Below are 21,960 nucleotides of genomic sequence, written 5' to 3'. Positions count from 1 at the left end.
AAGGACTATGGAAACCAATCAGCTTTTCCTGGAGGTTCATTCCATCGCTGATTTGTGCCTCGCCCCGATAGAGACCGTAGTAACGTTGTTTACGATAAAATACTGTGATTCTCACGTATCGATTAACTTGGTTGTAACGAAAAAAAAATGCAATGAGGAACGGTCTAACGTTATTGATCTGTCAGGGTTTACTTACACAGTTTTGGAGGTAGACAAATTGCCACGATATGCGAGTACATGCGACCTTCCGAACCTCATAGTTAACGAGACGACGTGCGTGGCTGGTCTCTGCGCGACCCTACGTCAAATAGTAAAGAGTAAGTGTTTCGAAACGCCGTTGCACTACAGCAAAGCCTTACTAGGATTTAAGGATGCATGTTTGCTGGCTTGCTCGGAGTCGAGTATCTGGACGAAATTTTGCGAGGTGGATCTAATCTCGACTCTGAAATCTATCCATGGTCCAACTTCCAGCAAAGATACAAATGACATTCCTGAAAGCATCGCAAGATTTGAATGTCACATGTCACAGCCAGTGAGATTGCACAATTTATACAAGTATACAATGTCGAAAAAATTTGCTGTGAAAGGTACTACGACTGGTAACAGGGACAAAATACCAGAGCACATTTACGCCGAGGGATCTCAAATCACATTGGCGGATATCATAATATTTGTTTGCATCCATACATTTTTTACACTCCACGCATTGAAATGTGAATTGTTAGAACTCATACCACTGACGGCAAAGTGGTACGCGAGGATGCTTTCAAGTGAAATGATATCTGAAAGTTTGAGTTGTTTGAGATACTTGGAATCTCCAAGCTTTGAGACCCGGGTTACCAGCTACGTTCTTCCCAATGTTGAAAACCATAGCCTGTATAAGAGCGATCCAAAACGCTACAAGCCTCGTAATCGCATTTACACAAAGCAAGTAGACATAGATGATTCATTCGCATTAATCAGTGAGCTGGGTGTCAGCATCGACCTTGCATCGGAACCATTTGGATCGGAGATGACATTGAACTGGAATGAAATCCCGTTTGAAGCAACGCCAGAGGGAGGTGCTTTGCCCGAAACGAGGCTGAAGCGAAAGTTTGAGCAGTTAGAAAACCTGTGCAGGCCTGTAATGGCATTGGCAAAAATAGGGGATATAGTCGTCGACTTCTGCTCTGGCGGAGGACATCTCGGGATATTGATAGCTTACTTGTTGCCCGGTTGCGAAGTAGTTTTGCTAGAAAATAAAGAGGAGAGTTTAAACAGAGCCAAGAAAAGAGTGCAGAAACTTCAGTTAACAAATATCAGATTTTATCAATGCAATCTGGATTATTACAAGGGGCATTTTGACATTGGAGTATCTCTCCATGCCTGCGGGGTGGCGACGGACCTGGTAATCGAACACTGCGTAAGCAGGAATGCGATCTTTGTCTGCTGTCCCTGCTGTTACGGCAGCGTACACGATTGCCATCACATAAAGTACCCAAGGAGCAATTTATTCAAGAGTAAAATTGATCCAAGGAGTTACCTGGTCTTGGGACATTCGGCAGACCAAACTCACGATAAAAATAATGCTAAAACAAATCAAGGATACAAGTGCATGTCAATTATTGATACGGATCGAAAATTACACGCTGAGCAGTACAACTATGTTGTACATCTTGCTAAACTCGTTCCGGAAAATTGCACACCAAAAAATCATCTATTAGTTGGAATCCCTGAAATAAAATCATAGTACCTACTGACTTTTGTATCATATTTTCATATTTATATAAGTATTGAAATAAAATTGTATATTTTTCCTTTCATACAATACAATGAATTTTTTATTGCTCGCCCTAGCGAGATGAGCTTGTGTTTTAGCTGAATTGTATACTGCGTGATTCTATTGTACAAATAACATGTAGACCGATATATTTATTAAAACTGAAATCTCGATATTAAACATGATGAATACACAAGTATTGTTAAATTACACTATGAATTGTCAGTATGCTGTTGACACTTTTCTACGGTATCCAATTTTTCACTGCTGCAAACATTCATCTAAATACTTGATAATATAATAATGAATAATAGTAATAATAATAATCATCACGCGTTGATGACAATACGGTGAGGAGAAATACTATAAATATTATTTTTTTAAATACCTAAACACGTATGATTGCATGTACATGAAAAATAATCAGTAGGAATAACTAATTCATTACTTTATCGCTGTTCAAAATTTTTTATAAATTCCATTTATTATACTTTCGTTAATTATCACATGAATTTAAATTCATATTCCACATTTGTCTGTGTTTATATATTTTATTTTGAATTTATTTTTACTGTCTCACAATGTGCAAACCCATTCGACGTATTCTTCTGTACAATAGTTATTTCTTATAAAAATACGTTTGAACAGCGACGAAAAGAACAACTTTTGCTGTGTGGAACTGAAATGTTTTATTTTTTATTTTCCGTTTTGTTTAAAATTAAGTCAAAAAAATGACGAAATAAATTAAATCGTTGACGTTTATATTTCATACATATCATAATATTAATTCAATTCAATATCCTATACTATTTTCACTATGTTGTTTTTTTCTTTCTTCATTTTTTTTTTTTTAAGTGGTTACAACCATTTTCTTACCCCTCTTTATTTTCATTTTCGTTAGAATCGTTTCGCGAAATTATCATCGTTACCTAAATCCTTATACTCGTTATAACTACATCCAAACTAAAATTGAATGTGGACCTATTGTTTCACATTAAAGTATCCGCTAAAAAAATTTTCTTCTTTTCTGCTTCTTCTCTTTCTTCTTTTTCTTCTTCTTCTCATTACAAATAAAAACGCGCATTTGATTACTTTGGCTCGCGCGTACGCATGATTTACGCATAAACTATGTATGCACGCAATTATTTATACAGGCATATACAGTATTTTAATTTTTTATCGTAAATTATACTTTTATCGCCAAGCTTTTATCGTAAGCAATTGTGCAAACAAGACACCTTATATCGATGGCTAAGCACAGAGTATTAAACTATTTTTTTTTTTACCAAATTCGTTCTAGTTGGTTTCTTTAGGTTTTCAACCGACTAGAAAATAATAACAATGTTGACGATGACAGTAATGACAATAATATTACAAACAACAATAATAATAACAATAATTTGCACGCAGGTTTTGTTAGTAAGAGCCAACATTTTTTTTTCGTTTTCTTCGTCGTCTTTTGATACATGATAGTGAAGAGGAAAATAAAATCTAAGAAAAAGAAAACGACGTAATAAATTAGGTTGTTAGAAAAATGAGAAGAGCTAAAAAAAAACTATATTGTACATATCCGTATGTGTATACACTATAAATGGTATTTCAGACGGTTGATAACCGTTTTAGCATACCTACATAGCGAGAAGTCGTTCAAAGGAAAACTAGACGCATATAGTAATGATATCACAACTCTTATTGTTATGATTATTGTTATCTTTGTCAGGATTGTGGTAAATGTTCCATGGAGAAACGTGTTAAGGTAGATTGGATTGTTTTATCTATCAGATAATTAAGAACGACGTCGTAGATCGACATTAAGGAAGCGAGAAAAATGATGGAAATAAAATCGATAAATAACCACGCAGAAATAAGAGAAGGTGATAAATTCAAAGTTCCATTGATGTATAGTATGACAGCTTTTAGCCACGTGTTGTTTATGAAAAAAATTCTCAAAGAAACAAATTAGAGTATATATTCGATATTAAAATCGTACAACACTCTAGACATGACTAGTTTATTTTAAGAAAAGAACAATATATATGCGTATATATTTGTCGATTGTCTAGTTTTCCATTCAACATCTTTCTGTTATTAATAATTATTGATCCTTCCTTGTTAATTTTTTTTTTCTTTCTTTTCATCGTCAAATAAAAATCCGTACGTCCGAGCCACAAACGCAATCGATATTATACAACGAATTATACGAGATATTCACCACATTATTTATCTCTAGGGTAGGTATGTTTTACATTTCTTAACACTGTATGTATATCTTTCAAATTTAGCATCAAGTTCTTTTACGATGTATGTATAATGTATTTACCATAACTATATATATATGTACGTCAAAGATATACCGAAACGTGCTTTGTCGCATCACAAGCGTAGGTGCCTTTTTTTTTTTTTACATTTTTCACGTTTTATTCTCACAACGCATCAAACCGACGCACAACTTACTATAGAGATACATATACATACATATTATAGATCGCGATATTCGAATCACGAACGTTATAATTTTTATTTATGCGTATTTAAAAAAAGTATATTTTGTATTGTATATATCTTTATATCAACGCGGTTCAAGCCACCACCTAGCGACCCTACATCCATTTTTATTTATTTTTTTTCTCCCTTTTTCTGTTAAATATATTCACTTATTTTATTATTCATTAAACGATCTACACAGCCTTGCTTGACGTACATTTCTAGATTTATCTATCAGAAGAAAAATAGAAAAAAAAGGAGAGAAAATGATAAGAAAAAAACCAACGGTATGAAAAAAAAAATGAAACGAATTCTAGTTTACGACAGGATATAAAAATGAAATGTTAAGGTCGATAGGTGTTATATATATGTGTATGTGTGTGTGTGTGTGTTTATATTCGATTAGGTAATCAATTAATTCATTATTCATTGACACGTCACTCTATCGTTATAATCAATGAAATCTATGTACCGAGATCATGGATATTCTCTCGAGATTACCGCTTTATCCGCAGCGCGCATAATTTTTACATTGACGGAAAATCATATCTTAAATTTTATTATACATGCTTTATCCGAAGCAAGTACTTCATTCTTACTTGTTTTTATAATAACGATTAATGATACGTAAGACGACCTGTTTTACCATCACGTATTTTATAATTTTTCGAACGACAGAAACGGTAGGATAGCAGGAAATTAAAAAAAAAACAAAAAAAAAAAAAAAACAACCGAGACTGAAAGATGAATTTCGTAACCCGCGATCGATTGAAATTGAAATAAATTTTGATGTTTGAGCGATATAATACTCGACAGCGTTCGCTTTTATAATAACAATAATAATCACCGCAGTACATAGCACATAGATAATCTACACCCATTTCCAACAGAGAATGAAACCTATTTTTGACCAGCGTTTTGTTTTTATCCGTTAATTATTACGACATATATTATTTTTTCAAATTTTGTTTTGTGTGTGTGTTTGTATGTGGTTGATTTTTTTTTTCCATTTTCTTTTACAACTTCATCATAATCATTATTTATAATTTTTATATAATTGGTGTTTGGACTCGTCTTCAGATTCTTCTACTTCGTCTTCGTCTTCTCCTTTTTCTGCTTGTTATTATTATCATTATTGTTATTATTCGTTTCATTATCATTATTATTGTTATTGTGATTCTTAGTCTTCATGAGATGGATCACGACTCTCCGTTTCCGCTGTCGTCACCGTCCTCATAATCGCTCGCACTCAGCTGATCGTCCTCGTCGTCGTCTAGCTCGTATTCGTCATCATAAAAATCTGTCATGTCAAGCTGCTGTTCTGCCGGTCGTGCTCGCGTCTTGATGCAATAGTCCTCGAGCGTCAACGGCACCACTATACCCTCTTTTTCAGCCTCTGTTTTCGCCGCCTGGGCTTGTTTCCTACAAGAATACCAAGAATGGAAACAAAACGAACATGTAAGATACGAAAAAAGATAATATACAAGAGGAAATTCATATCATCAATGAATAGATAAATTGTTTCATAACAAATATATATATATACATGTGAATATATTACAGGCTTTTCGGTTACATAAAACGTCAAGACATCGTACATACAAGTTTTAGTTTCTTTGAAATTTTGTAAATCAATTTATAATCGTATAGTATTAAAATACGATCATGATTTAAATCAATTTACCGCATCATCTGCAGATGACTCGGCGTACCGCTTACCTGATTATATTTTCATATTCTTTGTCTTTCCCTTTGGAGTCGCGCCAACGTCTGTACATCACCGAAGCGTCGACGTTTGCTGGGCTGTACGTGTTGGGTTCGTTCAGTAGTGAAATCACCGAGAGGAGGATCGTCCTGTATCGTGAAGAGAAAGGATACTTAAAAATTGCATACAAACAATAAGACCAGTGTAAACGTTACATTGTTACGTCGAAATTGTGTGTCATTACCATACTTCGTCACATTTGCCCGACTCGATTCTCACATTTCAGTACACATACAGGCATGATACGAATGGTTGTGTAAAAATATGAAGTAAAAAGAAATTAAATAAAAAAAATTACAAAAAGGTAGGTCGTCGTCTAGTTCTTCTAGGCCCTGGGAGACCTGCAGGTTAGGTAGGTAGGTAGGTATAACAGGGCTATGCAATACCTTACATAAAAGCTGAACTATGCGCGGGGCACTAAAACGTATATGTATAGGCAAGTAGAGTATGAGAGAGAAGTGTGTAAGAGAATAAAGGAATTCCCCGGTGCAAAGCCCACCTGACATTTTGCGTCGGGTTCCACCTTTCGCAGGGCAGTTCTCCGCTCTGTGGATCGTCGACTGGCGGGTGTAGAATCGATATGCACAAATCTCCGTTCTGCAAAGGTATAAAATGGTAAACATTAATAATAGTGAAGTTAGTGACGTTATGGCGACGATTAAAACTGAGGAAAAACCGTTATTTCGCCATTTTGGAATTTTTGAATATTCGGTAGACTGTAATAAAACAAAACACACTCACGTTTCGAAATATTATTTTCTTAAAAGTCGTTGTAAAATTAAGAAAATAATCATTTTTCCTCGATGTTTCGTTATGATAACGTTACTAACTTCAGCCTGATGAAATCTAAGAGTCTGAAGTTAATAACGTTGACGTAAAGAAACATAGAGGGGAAAAATCACTATTTTGTATCTTTATAGTGACTTTGGATTAGTCGAGTTTTACAAATACGTATAAAATTTTTCTTATTATAATTTACTGCATCTCAGATATTCCTGAAACTGCTAAATGACCTTAAAAAAAAGTCCGTGGTTGTTGTTTGATTTATTTATTTCAAACATCGATCAAACGAAATGTTGCTAATTTATTTTTTCTCGCTATACTCGTTTTTCTCTCTTCTCACCCCACATATATCATTATCTGCAGTTTATCATCTTATTATAAAGCTGAGTATCCCAAGATAATTTGGTCTTTGCGTATGTAAACTATAAGTCGCTACTTTCCACTTTTCTTTTACCCTGAAAATTCCATTTTTAATTATAATGTTACTCATACCTCTACGTCTGGTTACTTTTCTTTTTTCAGGGAACATTTTTACGAATGACAACTTTGTTTGGAAATGGTTGGGAAAAAATAAACGATTAAATTCCTTTGTTCGTGGGAGAGCAATGCGAAAGGGAGCGAGGCTTCCAGACACCGCATGCGTACGCGGATGATCAAATAAGTAGAACGTCATCGTCATTCTGGATGGAGGCCAAATGATGAGGAAATCACAAAGACCTTTATGCGTTCGTTACACGATGCGTACATAACGTATAAAGTACAGTTTTTTTTTTACCGTATGTAAAATGTGAAATTCAATTATTTTTGGATAAATTATCAAGCCTCGTTTTATTTCACTTCAATTCTTACATTACTTGGATAATTGATCCGCATATACATATACGTGTAATAAAGTCTCTACACTGTTATTTTGAAAGTAGCGTTCTTCCCGTCGTAAATTCGAAATATTCTCTACTTTTCCTCATCTGTTGCATGCACGTTATTATGAAAAAAGAATTTCAACCGCTTGGAACTTCAATTACGAGAGATCGCGATTAGATAATTCAATCAGGTTGCAATTTTGTCAGGATTTTTTTTAACGATCTAACAATAGGGTTAACGTTTCAAATTTTCGTTCAAATGAACGTTCGGAACTTGAGGTAAATAATTTTGCTCCTTATTCTTACTCCAAGAATATGAATCATAACCGACGGTTCAAATGATTCAATTCTCGAGAAACGTAGGCACACAAAATAATATACACTTAAATCATGATTATTCAAGGAAAATGGAGGTGCATGTACCTCTTCTAAAACCCCCCAATCGATCGATCGATTCCTATTCAAAGAAAAATCCAATCTCCACAGCGAATCACCATTTTGTGAAGTAAATAAAAGTATTTAACAAAAGAAAAAAAAGACTATTCTTTAAACAGTCATGAGCCATGAAGTGAAAAAAAAAAAAAAAAAAAAACAAGGTGAGAAAGGAGGGAATTTCGCCTTGGTTTTTCCCTAGGATCAAAACAATATATTAACAATCGTAAATTTTTTGTTCGGTTCTCTTTTCATTACTACGAGTAAACGACACACGAAACGCGATTGACCCTGCAATGAAGGTCGGTCTCCACTGAGAGGCAGTTTGTTTTCGACCCTCGTAATAGTATGTACGGCACTGGAGGGGCCGTTGCCCTCTCGGATGAGTATAATATATGTTTGAACGAAGAACCACCTCGTCCTCGTCCGTTTCTCGTCATCGTCGTTGTCGTCGTCGTCGTCGTCGTCGTCAGTCCCGAAAGTGAGGAACAGCAGTAGCAAGGCAGCCTGCATCGTGGAAGAAAAAAAGAGGACTGCTCATGCTGCTACTGCACGCGGACAAAAATTTCCACGGAGAAAAATGGCGAAGATAAAGGAGTTAAAAGCTGTAAATAAAGGAATGACAAGAATGGAAAAAGAATACGGAGGAATCGGATTTGTAGGATGGAATGGGATGATGGGCTCGCTGGCTGGTTGATGACCTGGGTTATTATTGTAGGTACGTGGCTGGCCTCAGCGTAATTGCCTAATACGTTCTATACCTAATCCTATTTCTTCGTCGAGGGCGATGAGCGCAAAAAAGAGGGGGGAGAGAGAGAGAGATAGAGAGAGAGAGAGAGAGAAATGATTTGCTCACTTCACAAAATTGGCGGACACTTTATTTTTTTTTTTTTTTTTTATTCAACAAAATGTGATCAGAAGAACAATTATAATTCTTCTATTGGATTTTCCTTATGTACAATAATACTGAATTCGTAACACGCGATACGCGTGAAATTCTTTGTGAAGGGTATAAAAGGAAACATATTTAATATTCCATATAAAAAGAAAAAGAAAAAAAAAAATATTCTTCTCCATCCTCTGTAAGGAGATGAGATTTGAACTCGTATATGAATATAATTCTACGGTAATGGCGAATATTTTCCTTGCTAAAACATGAATTTTGGTGAATCTCTATAAGGGTATAAGAGAAAAAATAACCAGAGCTTTCAAATCAGTGACTCCCGATTAAAGAAGCCTGTTAAAAGTACATACAGAAAACAGCATCGCCACGTGACGCGTGTAACCGACGTCACGTTCACGGTTTCGTGTTGGCATAAGAAAGAAACTCTGATCGCCAATTGTAGACAATGTGGGAGATTTGAGCCCCGTGCAGAGGCCGACACGTTTCGCACTTTCCACCAATTACTGTTGTTATTATTATTGTTATTGTCATTATTCACGGTATCAATATCCGTTCACGTTTCGTATCAGAGATTAATACGTCACGTGCGCTAACAGCATAGATTACTGCTTGCTTATTATCAGGATTATAAATATGTTATATATATATATATATAATATACATATAATATTTAGATATATACATTGGGAGAAGGTTTAACGAATTATGCGACAGATCGATCAGAAATAGAAAAAATAGAACGTCAGAAATCATCAGTGGCCCTTAATATTGTTAAAAAAAAAAAAAAAAAAATTAACAATTTTTTCTCTCACCCCTTAAATTGACTCGAAGTACTAAAAAAATGATTTTTAAACGTGAAATCCGCTCTTAATTTTAATATTGAGAATTATGTTTTTTTTTTTTTTTTTACCAATATTAAGGGCTACCCTAATATATATACATATATATGGAATGACTAATTTACGGGAAAATTGTTGAATATGAAAAGTTTCTCTTACCTCGTATACATTTGGATGCCAGACCTTCGTCATGAATCGAATGCTCGGTGGACTGTATGGATAATCAGGTGGAAATTTCATGTGTGCCTGAAACGTGACAATGAAAAATACAAACATTAAATCATTAGTCAATAACGTAAGAAGCAAAATTGTCTCATATCCGTGTGAAGGAATGAATTACGATAATTATGAACCCTACAGCAAAACAATTATGATGGGAATTCATCGTGAAAAGGGGATCCGATTAAAGGATAGTTTAATAAATCGGCAATAAAGAGTGCAGAGCAATTATTATATAATATATACATATATGTGCACACCATACATGCATATGTATGAGTCGCGCGTCGTTGACATCCAGATACAAAATTAGCCAGTGATTTAGCCTGAAACGGATGGCAACCAGCAGCCCACGTGCTACGAACTTCGTCGTTGTCGTCGTCGGGATGGGAATCGGTGCTATTTTTGAATTTAACGGTCACGCAGCAGCGGCGCGAGACGTTTGCAACTTAAGGAAGTTCTATCGCAAAACAAATTGATGGTTGGAAAAAGATGAAAATTTAAAAGTGTGTCAGTTAAGTTTTTACAAGGCTGAAGTTAGTAACGTTTTATTATAACGATGCACGTTTAGGAAAAGCCGTTATTTCGCACCTTTAGAAATGTCTGAAGCTTAGTAAACCACGATAGATAAAATAAACTAATATTTTGCAAAGCTAACTACTTGAAAATCAGTGTAACATTGTGGAATAATGATTTTTATCGCTGATATTTCGTTGCGCTAATGTTACTTACTTCAGCCTCATAAATTTTTGTAATTCGAGGGTGCTTGTGGGCCAAGATATCTTTGTATACGTTAAGACTTGGCTTACAAATATCGTTACATCTCGAAAACTATTAATCTGGCTGTAACGAAATAAAGCTTAAATCCTAGCCAGACGTTGTAGCTATCAACAGAAAAAAAAAGAATCAAAATTGGTTCAGTATAAGTTCTGAATTAGTTGGAAGCGAACATACGGAGAGACGTTGAGTTTTATACTATATAAAACAGACACCCTGACTTATCTTTACATGTTCAGCTACCCGTGTTTCAATTTTTCATCTTTTTCATTTCGTGATGTGTTTCCTCGAAAAATCATTGGATACGCATGTATCACATAATCAATACACACCAAGTTTGGCGAGATTCGATACGATGATTTAAAGAGTATATAAAACATGATGACAACAGCTGTTCATACGATTGCGGAAATCATCACGACGAATAAAAGTCATGCGCAGTAATGATAAGGTTATTTCTATATAATGGACGCGTGTAACAAGTGGGCATCAGCAGCACATTGACGTAATAGTACCTACAGTATTTCAAAGCCTATGATTTAAAAAGAAGTTGAATATGAAAATTCGAGTTGACGATTGCGATTAGGCATATACATATATGACAATTAATATGTATGTATGTAGATAGGTATACCTATGCATAAGTATTACAGTTGCCTTCATATAACTTCGTATCGGCGAACGGGCCAAGGACCATTTCCGACCAATCGATTAGCCGCTGCTGCTGCCACTGCCGCATTATAATATATATACCCTGTGTATTGCATAGCCAGGTTACGTATACATACCGTGTGTCCATGAGGAAAGTGCGCATCTTATACGCGTGCGCCAAGTTGTTCGAATCTTATTGGCCGACAGTTATCGTCTGATTGAGTAACCAAAAAATGTCCCTAGAAACCCACCCTTAACTGTGGGCTCCTAGGGAAATTTTCAGACAGTCGTGATTGGTATTGCATCGGCTGCTCAATTGGCGGTAACTGTTAGAAAATATCCCTAGGAGCCCACCCTTAGCTGTGGGTTTCTAGGGACATTTACTGACAGTCGTGATTGGTATTGCGTGGGCTGCTTAATCAGGCGGTAACTGTCAGCCAATAAGATTCGAACGATGTGACTCACGCGCATAAGGTGCGCATTTTGCTCATGGACACACGGTATAGCTCTATCATGTATATATATATATATATATATATATATGTTGTGGGTTAGACGAGGCTCGCTGGTAAAAGATGTTCGGCTGATACCGCATGTATACGGCATTCTTATAGGTCAGAGTCGCCTTTTTATACATCGGCCTGCAATGCACGGTCGTCTAATGTCAGCTTCGTGCATATACGCGCCAATGTCACCGGACATTTGGGATGGAAGCCAGCTCGACGTAAGGCCGCATCGTCGAAATATCACCGTACAAAGGCGCGTTTTTTTATTATTGTTTTTTCTTTATTTTATTAGATAAAAAGTAGGAGTAATTCGCAAGGTTGGAGTTAGGATAACGACGTTAACGTAGACAAAACAGGGTGGCGACAGTTTTGCTCAGATAAAATTTTTTCTCTCGTAAAAAAAAAATGCAGAATTCTCTGATCCTTCTCCATAAAACTCAGGTAATGTTGGATTGCTTTTATGACGAAAAGCACCGGAAATTGTATACCTTCGATATAAGAATTTAGATTAAAAACACATAGTATTGCTTCGTTTCACACGAATGATTAAAAATTAAACAATATCATGTTCGAAAGTTAGTTTAGCTGAATTTACGGAGTATACTTTAAGCTTGAAAATAACTTGAAAATAACGGTTTATTCGTTATAGGATGAATCGTCACGATAACTTTACTATTACCAACTTTAATTTGCAAAATACGACTACATATATTCTGCTTAATTACATCGAGGGAAGTCCTGACACTATTTTCGTTTTTTACCCCATAATCGAAAAATACAATTCCGGATACAAAATGAAAATCAATTTTTTAACGGTAAACAGAAAATCCTGGCCTGTGCTACTTATACGTTTCTTTTTTTTTTTTTTTTTTTTTTTTTTTCAATTTTATTGTGGTCACTTGTACTATATTACCTCGTAACGATTGCTGTAATTTGATGTTGGCGCAAGAATGAATTGATATTATGATTTTACTTGACTAAAAAACCGTAGTAAATTAAATGAACAGATTCAATGTTGAAACAGCTAAGAATTGTACAATTGACAACTATAATCACACTAAATATAATCAATTATATACAACATTTCTTAATAATCCCAATAATATTTAAACTTTCAAAAAATTCATTTTTTATTATTACTATGTATGTATGTATGTTTTAGAAATATTGTATATACAATATATATGTATATATATATATATATATATATATAATTTCTTATGTCGGCGAGACGAGACCTAATATTTCGTTATATATATATATATATATACCGTACGCATTATCTTGATGGTTTTAAGGTTAAAGTTCGTTCGGTAAATCGATTCGCTGAAATCATTGTGGTTCGTTTAACTCGGCGTTATTTTCTGCCACTTCACCGCTATTTGAAATATATCGATACATACCCGACGTGATATAACGTAGCAATAGATTTCTAACATCGAACATGAATAATTTCTTCTCTCCATTTCTACACGCAATATGATACACGTATATCCGCGTGATTGCATCCGCTTCAAATGCATAATACATACCGTCTGATTATTCAATGTCGAGGTAAAGAGCTTTTTAGACAGAGAAAATCATGCCCTGATTTTTTCTCCACGTTTTCTGGACTTTAATTTTTTGTATTTCTCTTGCTCCAAAAAAAAAAAAAAAAAAAAAAAAAAAAAAACTTCGTATCGTGATTATTATAATATACTAACCACGATAACTGAATATCGATGTATAATATTAATAATTAATGAAACTTTTTCAATCGAGAATTAGAAGAGAAAAAAATATTTTAAAATCAAATATATATTTAGAGTGTGGGAAAATATATATTAAAACATGAGTGTAACACTAAAAGTAATACCTCCTCTTTAGAGTTGTTCACGTACGGCCATGATAAGTTTCGATCGTTAAACATATACACAATATCCTATAGATATACATGACATAAATTGTACATATATAAATTTATATACACACACTTATAAATTACAGTTTACCTATCATACGTTTATAATCTAGACGCGTACATGCACGAAATATAAAATTGTCCACCGCTGTACAATATATATATATATATATATATAATAAACATACATCATACCTACGTATTGATAATGATAATAATAATAATTCATGTCGCGGGAATGGAGCTTTCAAGTAGCAACAACAGCGAAATGATCTCGAGGATAATCCGCGAGGCGATCGCCAATAACGCGACTTCCCAGCGGTAACCTTGTCCATACATACACCATATATATGTGTGTGTGTGCGTGTGTATATAAATATATATATAAAAGAGCAAATCGCCGTTAACTAGTAAGTGGTTAATACAAAATATTGTTTTCGCCAAAGCTGTGCAAAATTTTATAATCCTTTACTTTGTTCTCATTTTCAATGATTATTATATAACAAATGTATGTATATTTTAATGAAATGTCATTCATCGTCAGAGGAGTTGATTTGATTTGAAGTGTATAGATTTATGTACATACAAGTGATTTATCTATACATAGGCAGACGCGTGTCTGTGTGTAAATGCAGTGAGTGTGTATTGATCGCGGGTTGGCCCTGGCCCAAATATCCTTCGGGACTCCCCCACTAGGAATAGCCTACTTTCTCGTCACTCCGACACACTTGCTTATCGTAATACCTGCAAGTCCTGTAGAGTATCGGATGATATTTTTTGTATATTTCCCCAAAGTGCATAGAATGTTGCGTATTTGAGAGTAAAAAATGAAAAATGAAATTTTCTTTCCGTAAATATAGACATGCCATAGTAATTGGCATCAACGACATGTGAATCATCAAATGTTATAACTTGTGGGGGTTGAAGTTCCGAATTTGAAAAGTTTCGAAAGCGCCAAATTCCGAGTGATTTGGTGGCGAAACTTGAAGTCAAGGAATCAAACTTTGACGAGACAACAAAGTTTCGAATGATCGGAATGTCGACGGATCAAAGTTCCGAAAATTCAAGTTACGATACAGCAAAGTTTCGAAAAGTAAAGTTTTTGATAGAGTAAAAGTCCGCAGATTTCAGATTTTGTGATGTGCTAAGCTGAACAATTCATTGATTATAGAATGTAGTTTCCTTTCTTTTTATTTGTTTATTATTCCGCTAAAGGATTGGCCCAAAGGTTTAAATTTAAACTAAGCGTTCACCGAGTTCGTGATTATAACAATCTACAGTACAATACCGAAGGCTGATCTGTGTGTATAAATACGGTTAAAAAAAGAAGGAAGAAAAACTGCTTGTAGTAGTGATTTTGATAGAAGGAAGGCCGCAATAATGTATGTGTATAATAAATTCGACGACATTATTTATTCGTCGACCTTACTTCTGTCGAATTTCATTCAGATACGCTCGAATTCGAATTACACGTGCGATATATCTACGATAAAATATTCCGATCTGAATATTCGACGCGGTTCAATACCATAATTAATAAACGCAAGGTTTCCATGGGCATAAAATGCAATAGTAACAACAGATATAAAATGCAACGATGATGCAGGATCTACGATATCATGATCAACAATGTTCCGTGTGTTTTTATAGAACACATGCCGGAATATTGAATTAGAAGGTAGAGATAAAGTGTTGATAACGTGAATATATATAGTATATATAGTATATATAGTATATACAAAGTGTTTTCAACGAGTCTCGACGAAAACAGAAGTAGAAAAAGAAGAAAGAACGCGACGCACAACAAACAGATTAACGGCTAAAAAAATCACTATTTTAAGGATGTTTTGGGTATGCATTCTCAACCAAAAGTCAGTCTCGTCGACGATATTGAATACTTTATGATAAGAGATAAAAATCTGAAAACAAAAATGAACCAGAATAAAGACGATAAGAATATTAATTAAATTTGAATAATAATTTTATTATAATGCCTAAAAGTTATCAATAAATTATTCTTTTCTTTCATGTGAAATGAATTCGTTAATTTTTTTGAATACACGTCAATTTTTAAACTTTTCTATTTTCTCATATTTTCCAAATTTCCTCCTTGCGAAAGTTTAAAATTTTGAAAAATGGAGGAAAAAAACGTAAATTTTTTATACGTTTTCGTGGAAACGCTATACATTGAAATTAAAAAGTTTTCGTGGTACTGAACGAATGAATTCGTAAAGCTTTATAAATTTTCGAAAATTACTGGAAATTTCAAAAAAATTCTTTAAAAATTCATGTGTATTTAGAAAAATAATGAAAAAAAATATTCCCTGAAAACTTATTAAACATAATATATTGATAACTTTTAGGCATTATTATCATTCAAATTTAATTACCTCATCGTCTTTATTCCGCCCGAGTTTTTTTATCTTATCACAAAGTATTCAATATCGTCGTCGAGACTGACTTTTGGTTGAGAATGTACAGCCAATGCATCCTTAAGGTTAAAACCGGAAATTGTGGTAGGCTAGCAGCTAGCTGATGAATGTGAAATGAATATTGTAAAAACCGTTGGAAATGCGTTCATTATAATACAAAGTCTGCCTGCTTGCAAAGTACATACATACGTTCGACGACGACGAAGAATAAAACGAACAATTGATAAAACAAGTAACATCATCATCATCATATACGTGCATCATAAATATATAACCGGAAATTTTTTAGGCTCGCAAAATATTTCTGCTAAACTACGAAATCGGAAATACTTAAAGAAAATAATTACGTCGGATGTAGGTGGTGAAAAAGACGGAGACAGGAAAGTAAGAAAGTTGTGTGATAATAGATGATGGAGTTTGTTTTAATTCCCCATAAATATCTCGATGTCTGCGGTCTTCTCTCGCGGCTCGAACGTTATTGCAACTCACGCAAAAGTGTGTATTTATACAGACGTGCAAGGTATGTATAATAAATGGGTAAGTACATATATATATATAGATAGATCTATATGATTATCCGGCTTCGCACCATCGAACGCTTTCTAAACCACTCCAACAGACCTCACGGGGTTTGCTTACTATTATATATATATATATAATACATATAGGTACAACTTTCCGAATATAACAGTGTTCTGCAATACTTTTCGAATTTATACCGAGTCCGGTGAAACGGGAACGGTACCAACGAGTAGAGGATAGAAAGTGTAGCAGCGTAAATTCACAGAAGTTTATTGTTGCCGCCTAATTTTCTCTCTCACGATCATAATTCTTATATTTAAACTTCGATTCATACTCACGAGTATATGAATCATAGATTACAGTTTGTTTTTTTTTTTTGGTTAATTAATTTTACTACGAAATAGTCGTACGTTAGATATTCATCAAATTATTGTTTTTGAGCTAAGAAGAACTCTTCAAAAGTACGAAGATAGATAAGCCTGAAGTTACGAAACAAAACTTAGATGCTTAGTTTGAAATCGATGAAAAATAGTAACAGATATAACAAATTCGTTCGCTTTTATATTTGAGTTGGCTCATTTGATTCAGTAGAAAAATAGTCTTAGGACATAAAATTAGAGGTATTGTAAAAGGAAATCAAATGGTGTAATGAAATTAAATATTTAACGATAGCAACGTCGTGATGATATGATGAGAAGAATTGTTTTAGTCAATTCTTACAAAATAGTCTTCGGAATCGAACCGATTTATTTCATTTAAAAAAAATTTTGAAAGAATTAGGAAGGAAGCCTGGTTTTTTGAGCATTTCTTTAATTTTACCAGAGTTTTCTATTTTTGCATTTGTTTTTATACATTTTCGTCACGATGAAATATACTTATTTGGTAAACAAGAGTAATTATTGCGATATAATGTAAATTATTATTGTTAGAAACGAATTGATTGAAAAAAAATCGTGAAAATTTCAGGAACAATTCATTTCCGAGAAAGTGAAAAGATTTTCCGAGTATTTTAAAGATTCAAGTTGACGGATCCGATATGGCGGACAAAAATTTGAAATTCGATTGAATCGGGAGAAAAAACTTTGTCCAGGGGTTTTTGGGGTCGCTGATTACGAATTTGAAATCAAATTTTCATAATTCAGTATTGCGAATCCAATCAGCGACCACTAAGACCCTTGCGCATAAAGTTTTTTGATAGGATTTGATTAAACTTGAAATTTTCGTCCGCCATATTGTACCCGCCATATTGAATTTTTTAACGAGTGACCGAAAGGGTTAAATTGTGAATCGATCAATCGTTGCGTGCGAATTTTCTCTCTCAACGCGGGTAAACTACGTCGCGGTTTACATTCAGCAGGTTTACGTAAATCTATGACTTTCTGATTTTGGCTCTTAGACCTCGGTACCGTAAAAGATACATACATATATATATATATATATATATATATATATATACTTTCCAGATCCGTGAAACGGGTCTTCTTTTTACCGCCAGCCAGTAACGATTACGGTAAATCGATGGACCGTTTTTTCTTTCAGTATAACGCGGTTTTTCGTTTCTCTTCTTTTCGCGTCGCTCTCAAAGTCGAGTGAAAGAAAGTAAGGAATGAACTAGAAGAAGATAGAGGAAGGAAGAAAAAAAAAAAAGAGGGTTTACGAGATATAAATTTCGTCCCTCCGAGTCTACCCGAGAAACGGTGAAAGTAAGAGCCGTAAGGTTTCGCGTTGCTTTCACCCTCCCTCTCTCTATCCTTCTCTTTATAATTAGCGAAAAAACAAACTCAAGCCACAATCCGCGGGGCATCTATAAGGATAGGTGAAAATCTCTGACGTTTCTGCGTTTCTCGTAGAAGTCGGATATAATATACGGATTGCCGTTACCTATAACTTATTAATAGCTCATAGCCTGCTCGTGTCCAATCATCCAGCCACAAGGCACGGCCTACATAAAACACCGAGATGATAACATCGGCGACCCGGAGCAGAATGGACCAAAAACATGGCTGCCAATGAGGTTGAACAAAAACGATGTGAAACTATCGATACTTGAATTCATTTTAATAATATTTATATATTATGTGGCATAGACAAAAAAGAATAAGAGTGAAGTTAGTTACGTTATTGTAACGATGCATGTTTAGGAGAAATCGTTACTTCGCACTCTTAGGATCGTTTGAAATTTAATAAACCATGACAAAAAAAAAACAAAGCTCTTTATATTTTCAAAAGCCAACTCCTTGAAAATCATTCAGATATTGCAGAGTAACGATTCTTTCGAAGATGTTTCGTTACGTTAACCTTCCTAACTTCAGTCTCGTCAAAAAAAGGGAGCCCGTTTAGCATTGTCTTTCTGTAACTTGTAGGCGGACTGAATGCATCGAATTGCTGCGCGATCGGAAAACGAGAACGTTGCAAAGGCAAAGGCAGCATATAATCAACCACGACACAACAGAGTATTGCAACAACAAAGCGTCTCTCTGCGCGACCGAGCGAAATACAATGAATATACGTGTATTCGTATATATATATATATACATATATATATATATATATATGTATGCATATTGCAAACACACGTGTACTTCTCAATCCAAGATGGTATCGGTGTTCTAACCTATACTATTTAAACGGCGAATTTATTTATCATTGCGAAACGAGTTCCCGGTTACCGTTGTTTATATTTTATTTACTTATTTACTTAGTTCGACATATCGCGTCTCTTTCTTTCGCGCATGAAAATCGACTACATGTGATTATTATTACGCTGAAGGTAGGTACGTATGCAATACCAACGTATAGCCGTTGGCAAAGCGATGCTGCTCCGAAGAATGGAGAAGAAGAAAACACACGCAGTAGCGCGTGTCGTCTCTTATCTTATTTTTAACAAGTAGCATCAACGTCGTCATCGTCATCGTCGTCGTCGTCGTTTCCATTCCCAGCATACGACGTTGAATTTGCGATCGCCCACGTGACGCGATACGCATCGGTGTGGCACGTATTAAAAAGTAATATTGTTTTCCGTTTTGTCTTTCAAGTGGCAGACAGACACCGCGACCCTGAAAACTGGCGGGAGTCTCGCGACGTTTATACACGCAAATAAACATATTGCTGATACATACCTATATATGTTAAGTATATTTCGGACAGACAGACGCGGAGAAACACTGAACCTGCGCAGGGATAAATCGGGACCAACAAAGGTGGCAAAATAGAAACTGCACCACACTGCGATTTTTGAATCGAAGCTACGGGACAGATTCTCCGACATCGCGAGATTGGAAGGAAAAACGAGCTCATAACGAGGCAAATTTCAGCCTCGTTAATATATGCGTATACGTGTAATACGGTACACGAATGTGACGATTATCTTGTTAATTACGTTGAGAAAGGATTCCTCGAATTATGTTACGACGTCGCTTTCAGCGAGCGATGCCTTCTGGGAACGGGAAAGTGTAGTCGGCTTATTTTCGCGCCGTTACACTTTAATGCCCTTTCATCGAATCGAATTTAAGCCATAATTATCCAGGCAACGGTTGAGTGGTATTGACTCGACGACGACGCATAGATGCGGACTACTAACCTTGAAATAGCCTCCTTGGTAAAGAGTGTCCGGTGGTCCGAAGATCGCGACTTCCCATTCGAACATGTTGTCCTCGTTGACCAGTTTCACACGAAATCCTTCGACTGGCTCTTCTTGGAGGCTTTTGTACTCGAGAGCGAGTGCCCTCAGCGCGCTACTCGTCGGTTGCGCCATTCCTGTGGAACAGAGATTTGTGTATGTGCCGAGTTCTCTGCTTCTGCTGGAATCACTTTTTTTTTTTTTTTTTTTTATTACTGATATATATATATTTTTTTTCCTTTAACGTTTATCGTTAATGCTATTCACAATCAGTGTCCGGTGAACGCTCGGGGATATCACCGCGCGAGAGGACAAAACTGCCGTTTCAATTCCCACGATTTTTTTTGCCTCGTCGCGATCGTGATCAGAATCTGAGACTATCTAAATTAGTATTTTTTTCTCCCGTATTTCCCTGCTTACCTTGCGCCTTTTTTCGCGGCTGCTAGGCCACAAGCAGGTCCGTAAAGACTCTCGCGATGGCCAGCGTTTTTTCTTCCCTTTTTTCCTCTCTTTCGATCAGGGATATCGGAAAGTTAGGTGTCGAAACGTTGCGGCTTATCGGCTATTTCGGTTATTGCACATCAGAGCGAGGATATTTTTTACCAAATGTATCTCTCTGCGATACGCAATATTGTGTATTTTTCGTCAACGCATGAACAACGGGAATATATTTTCCCCCAACACTGATGCACAAACAAACACACACATGCACGCGTGATCACTTGAAACAAAGTAATTAACCAGTTAAAACCAAGAAACGAACGACCGTGCACCAAATCACAACGTCTCTTTTTTATCAATGAATATTATGCGACGCACGAAGATCGTTAAGGACTCGGAGGATGGATAGACGACGACGCGACTGTACGAACAACAATACTGACTAGCTAGCTAGCAGTGATGCGCGATGTGATTTCTCCGTTGAACAGCTGGCGTCTGCTCCTCTGGTTAGCTGTCGTTACACGATCAGTGCGCATGCGCAGTGCGCACCTTCTTCGGATCCGTCATTGCTCAGAATTGGTAGACTACCGCCATCTGTGCAAGCTTCGTGGAAGCTCTTAAGAACCGCGCATTGCGATGCGTGACTGTCAGTTTTTTTTTGCGTTAGAAAAATAACCACATGTCTCAAGGTGCGTTCCGAAATTAGCTCTCGGTGCTGGCAACGATCTTTTATCTCTTTTGCGCTGCCGAGTTTGTCACTAGCTCTGTCTCTGTTCTAGGGATTTTTTTGCGCTGCTAGCTAGTTTCGGAACGCACCCAAAGACTGTTTTAATGGAGACTTGATCGGATGGTAAGGGGTGTTGAGGGGCGGGAAAAATAAAATTGCAGTGCCTGATATGCCGACTCGATTTTTCATGGGTATGTAGTAATCCTACCCTTACCGTCCGAGCAAATTTACTTTTTCTATTCCTCTATGATTTCTATGTTAAATAAACAAATAAACGTAATGGGTTTAAAATGAGAAGTGAAATGAGCCTTCGTGAGATTTTTTTCATGCAATATTGAAG

At 35.6% G+C, this 21,960-nt stretch overlaps 2 protein-coding genes across 4 annotated transcripts; one reads left to right on the top strand and one right to left on the bottom strand.

Moving 5' to 3' along the window:
- Positions 1-7: 7 nt before the first annotated feature.
- Positions 8-1,969, top strand: LOC124411575 (glutathione S-transferase C-terminal domain-containing protein homolog). Its single transcript, XM_046890776.1, has one exon. The coding sequence runs from the start codon at positions 8-10 to the stop codon at positions 1,727-1,729; it is 1,722 nt and encodes a 573-aa protein (XP_046746732.1). The 3' UTR covers positions 1,730-1,969.
- An 848-nt stretch (positions 1,970-2,817) lies between these two features.
- Positions 2,818-21,409, bottom strand: LOC124411577 (ubiquitin-conjugating enzyme E2 R2). Of its 3 annotated transcripts, none has more exons than XM_046890779.1 (6): positions 20,873-21,409; positions 20,414-20,589; positions 9,986-10,072; positions 6,508-6,605; positions 5,963-6,097; positions 2,818-5,665 (listed from the first exon to the last, which is right to left on the bottom strand). In XM_046890779.1, exons 2-6 carry the CDS (start codon positions 20,585-20,587, stop codon positions 5,443-5,445), a joined length of 717 nt encoding a protein of 238 aa, XP_046746735.1. In that variant the 5' UTR covers positions 20,588-20,589; positions 20,873-21,409; the 3' UTR covers positions 2,818-5,442. The 3 variants fall into 3 exon arrangements, with proteins under 3 accessions (XP_046746735.1, XP_046746736.1, XP_046746734.1); XM_046890780.1 differs by having other exon boundaries at positions 21,325-21,392; XM_046890778.1 differs by lacking the exon at positions 20,873-21,409 and having other exon boundaries at positions 20,414-20,661.
- Positions 21,410-21,960: the final 551 nt, after the last annotated feature.

Source organism: Diprion similis, chromosome 10 (assembly GCF_021155765.1).
Source record: "Diprion similis isolate iyDipSimi1 chromosome 10, iyDipSimi1.1, whole genome shotgun sequence".
Classification (NCBI taxonomy): Eukaryota; Metazoa; Arthropoda; class Insecta; order Hymenoptera; family Diprionidae; genus Diprion; species Diprion similis.
This window is presented reverse-complemented; position numbering and strand designations above follow the sequence as displayed.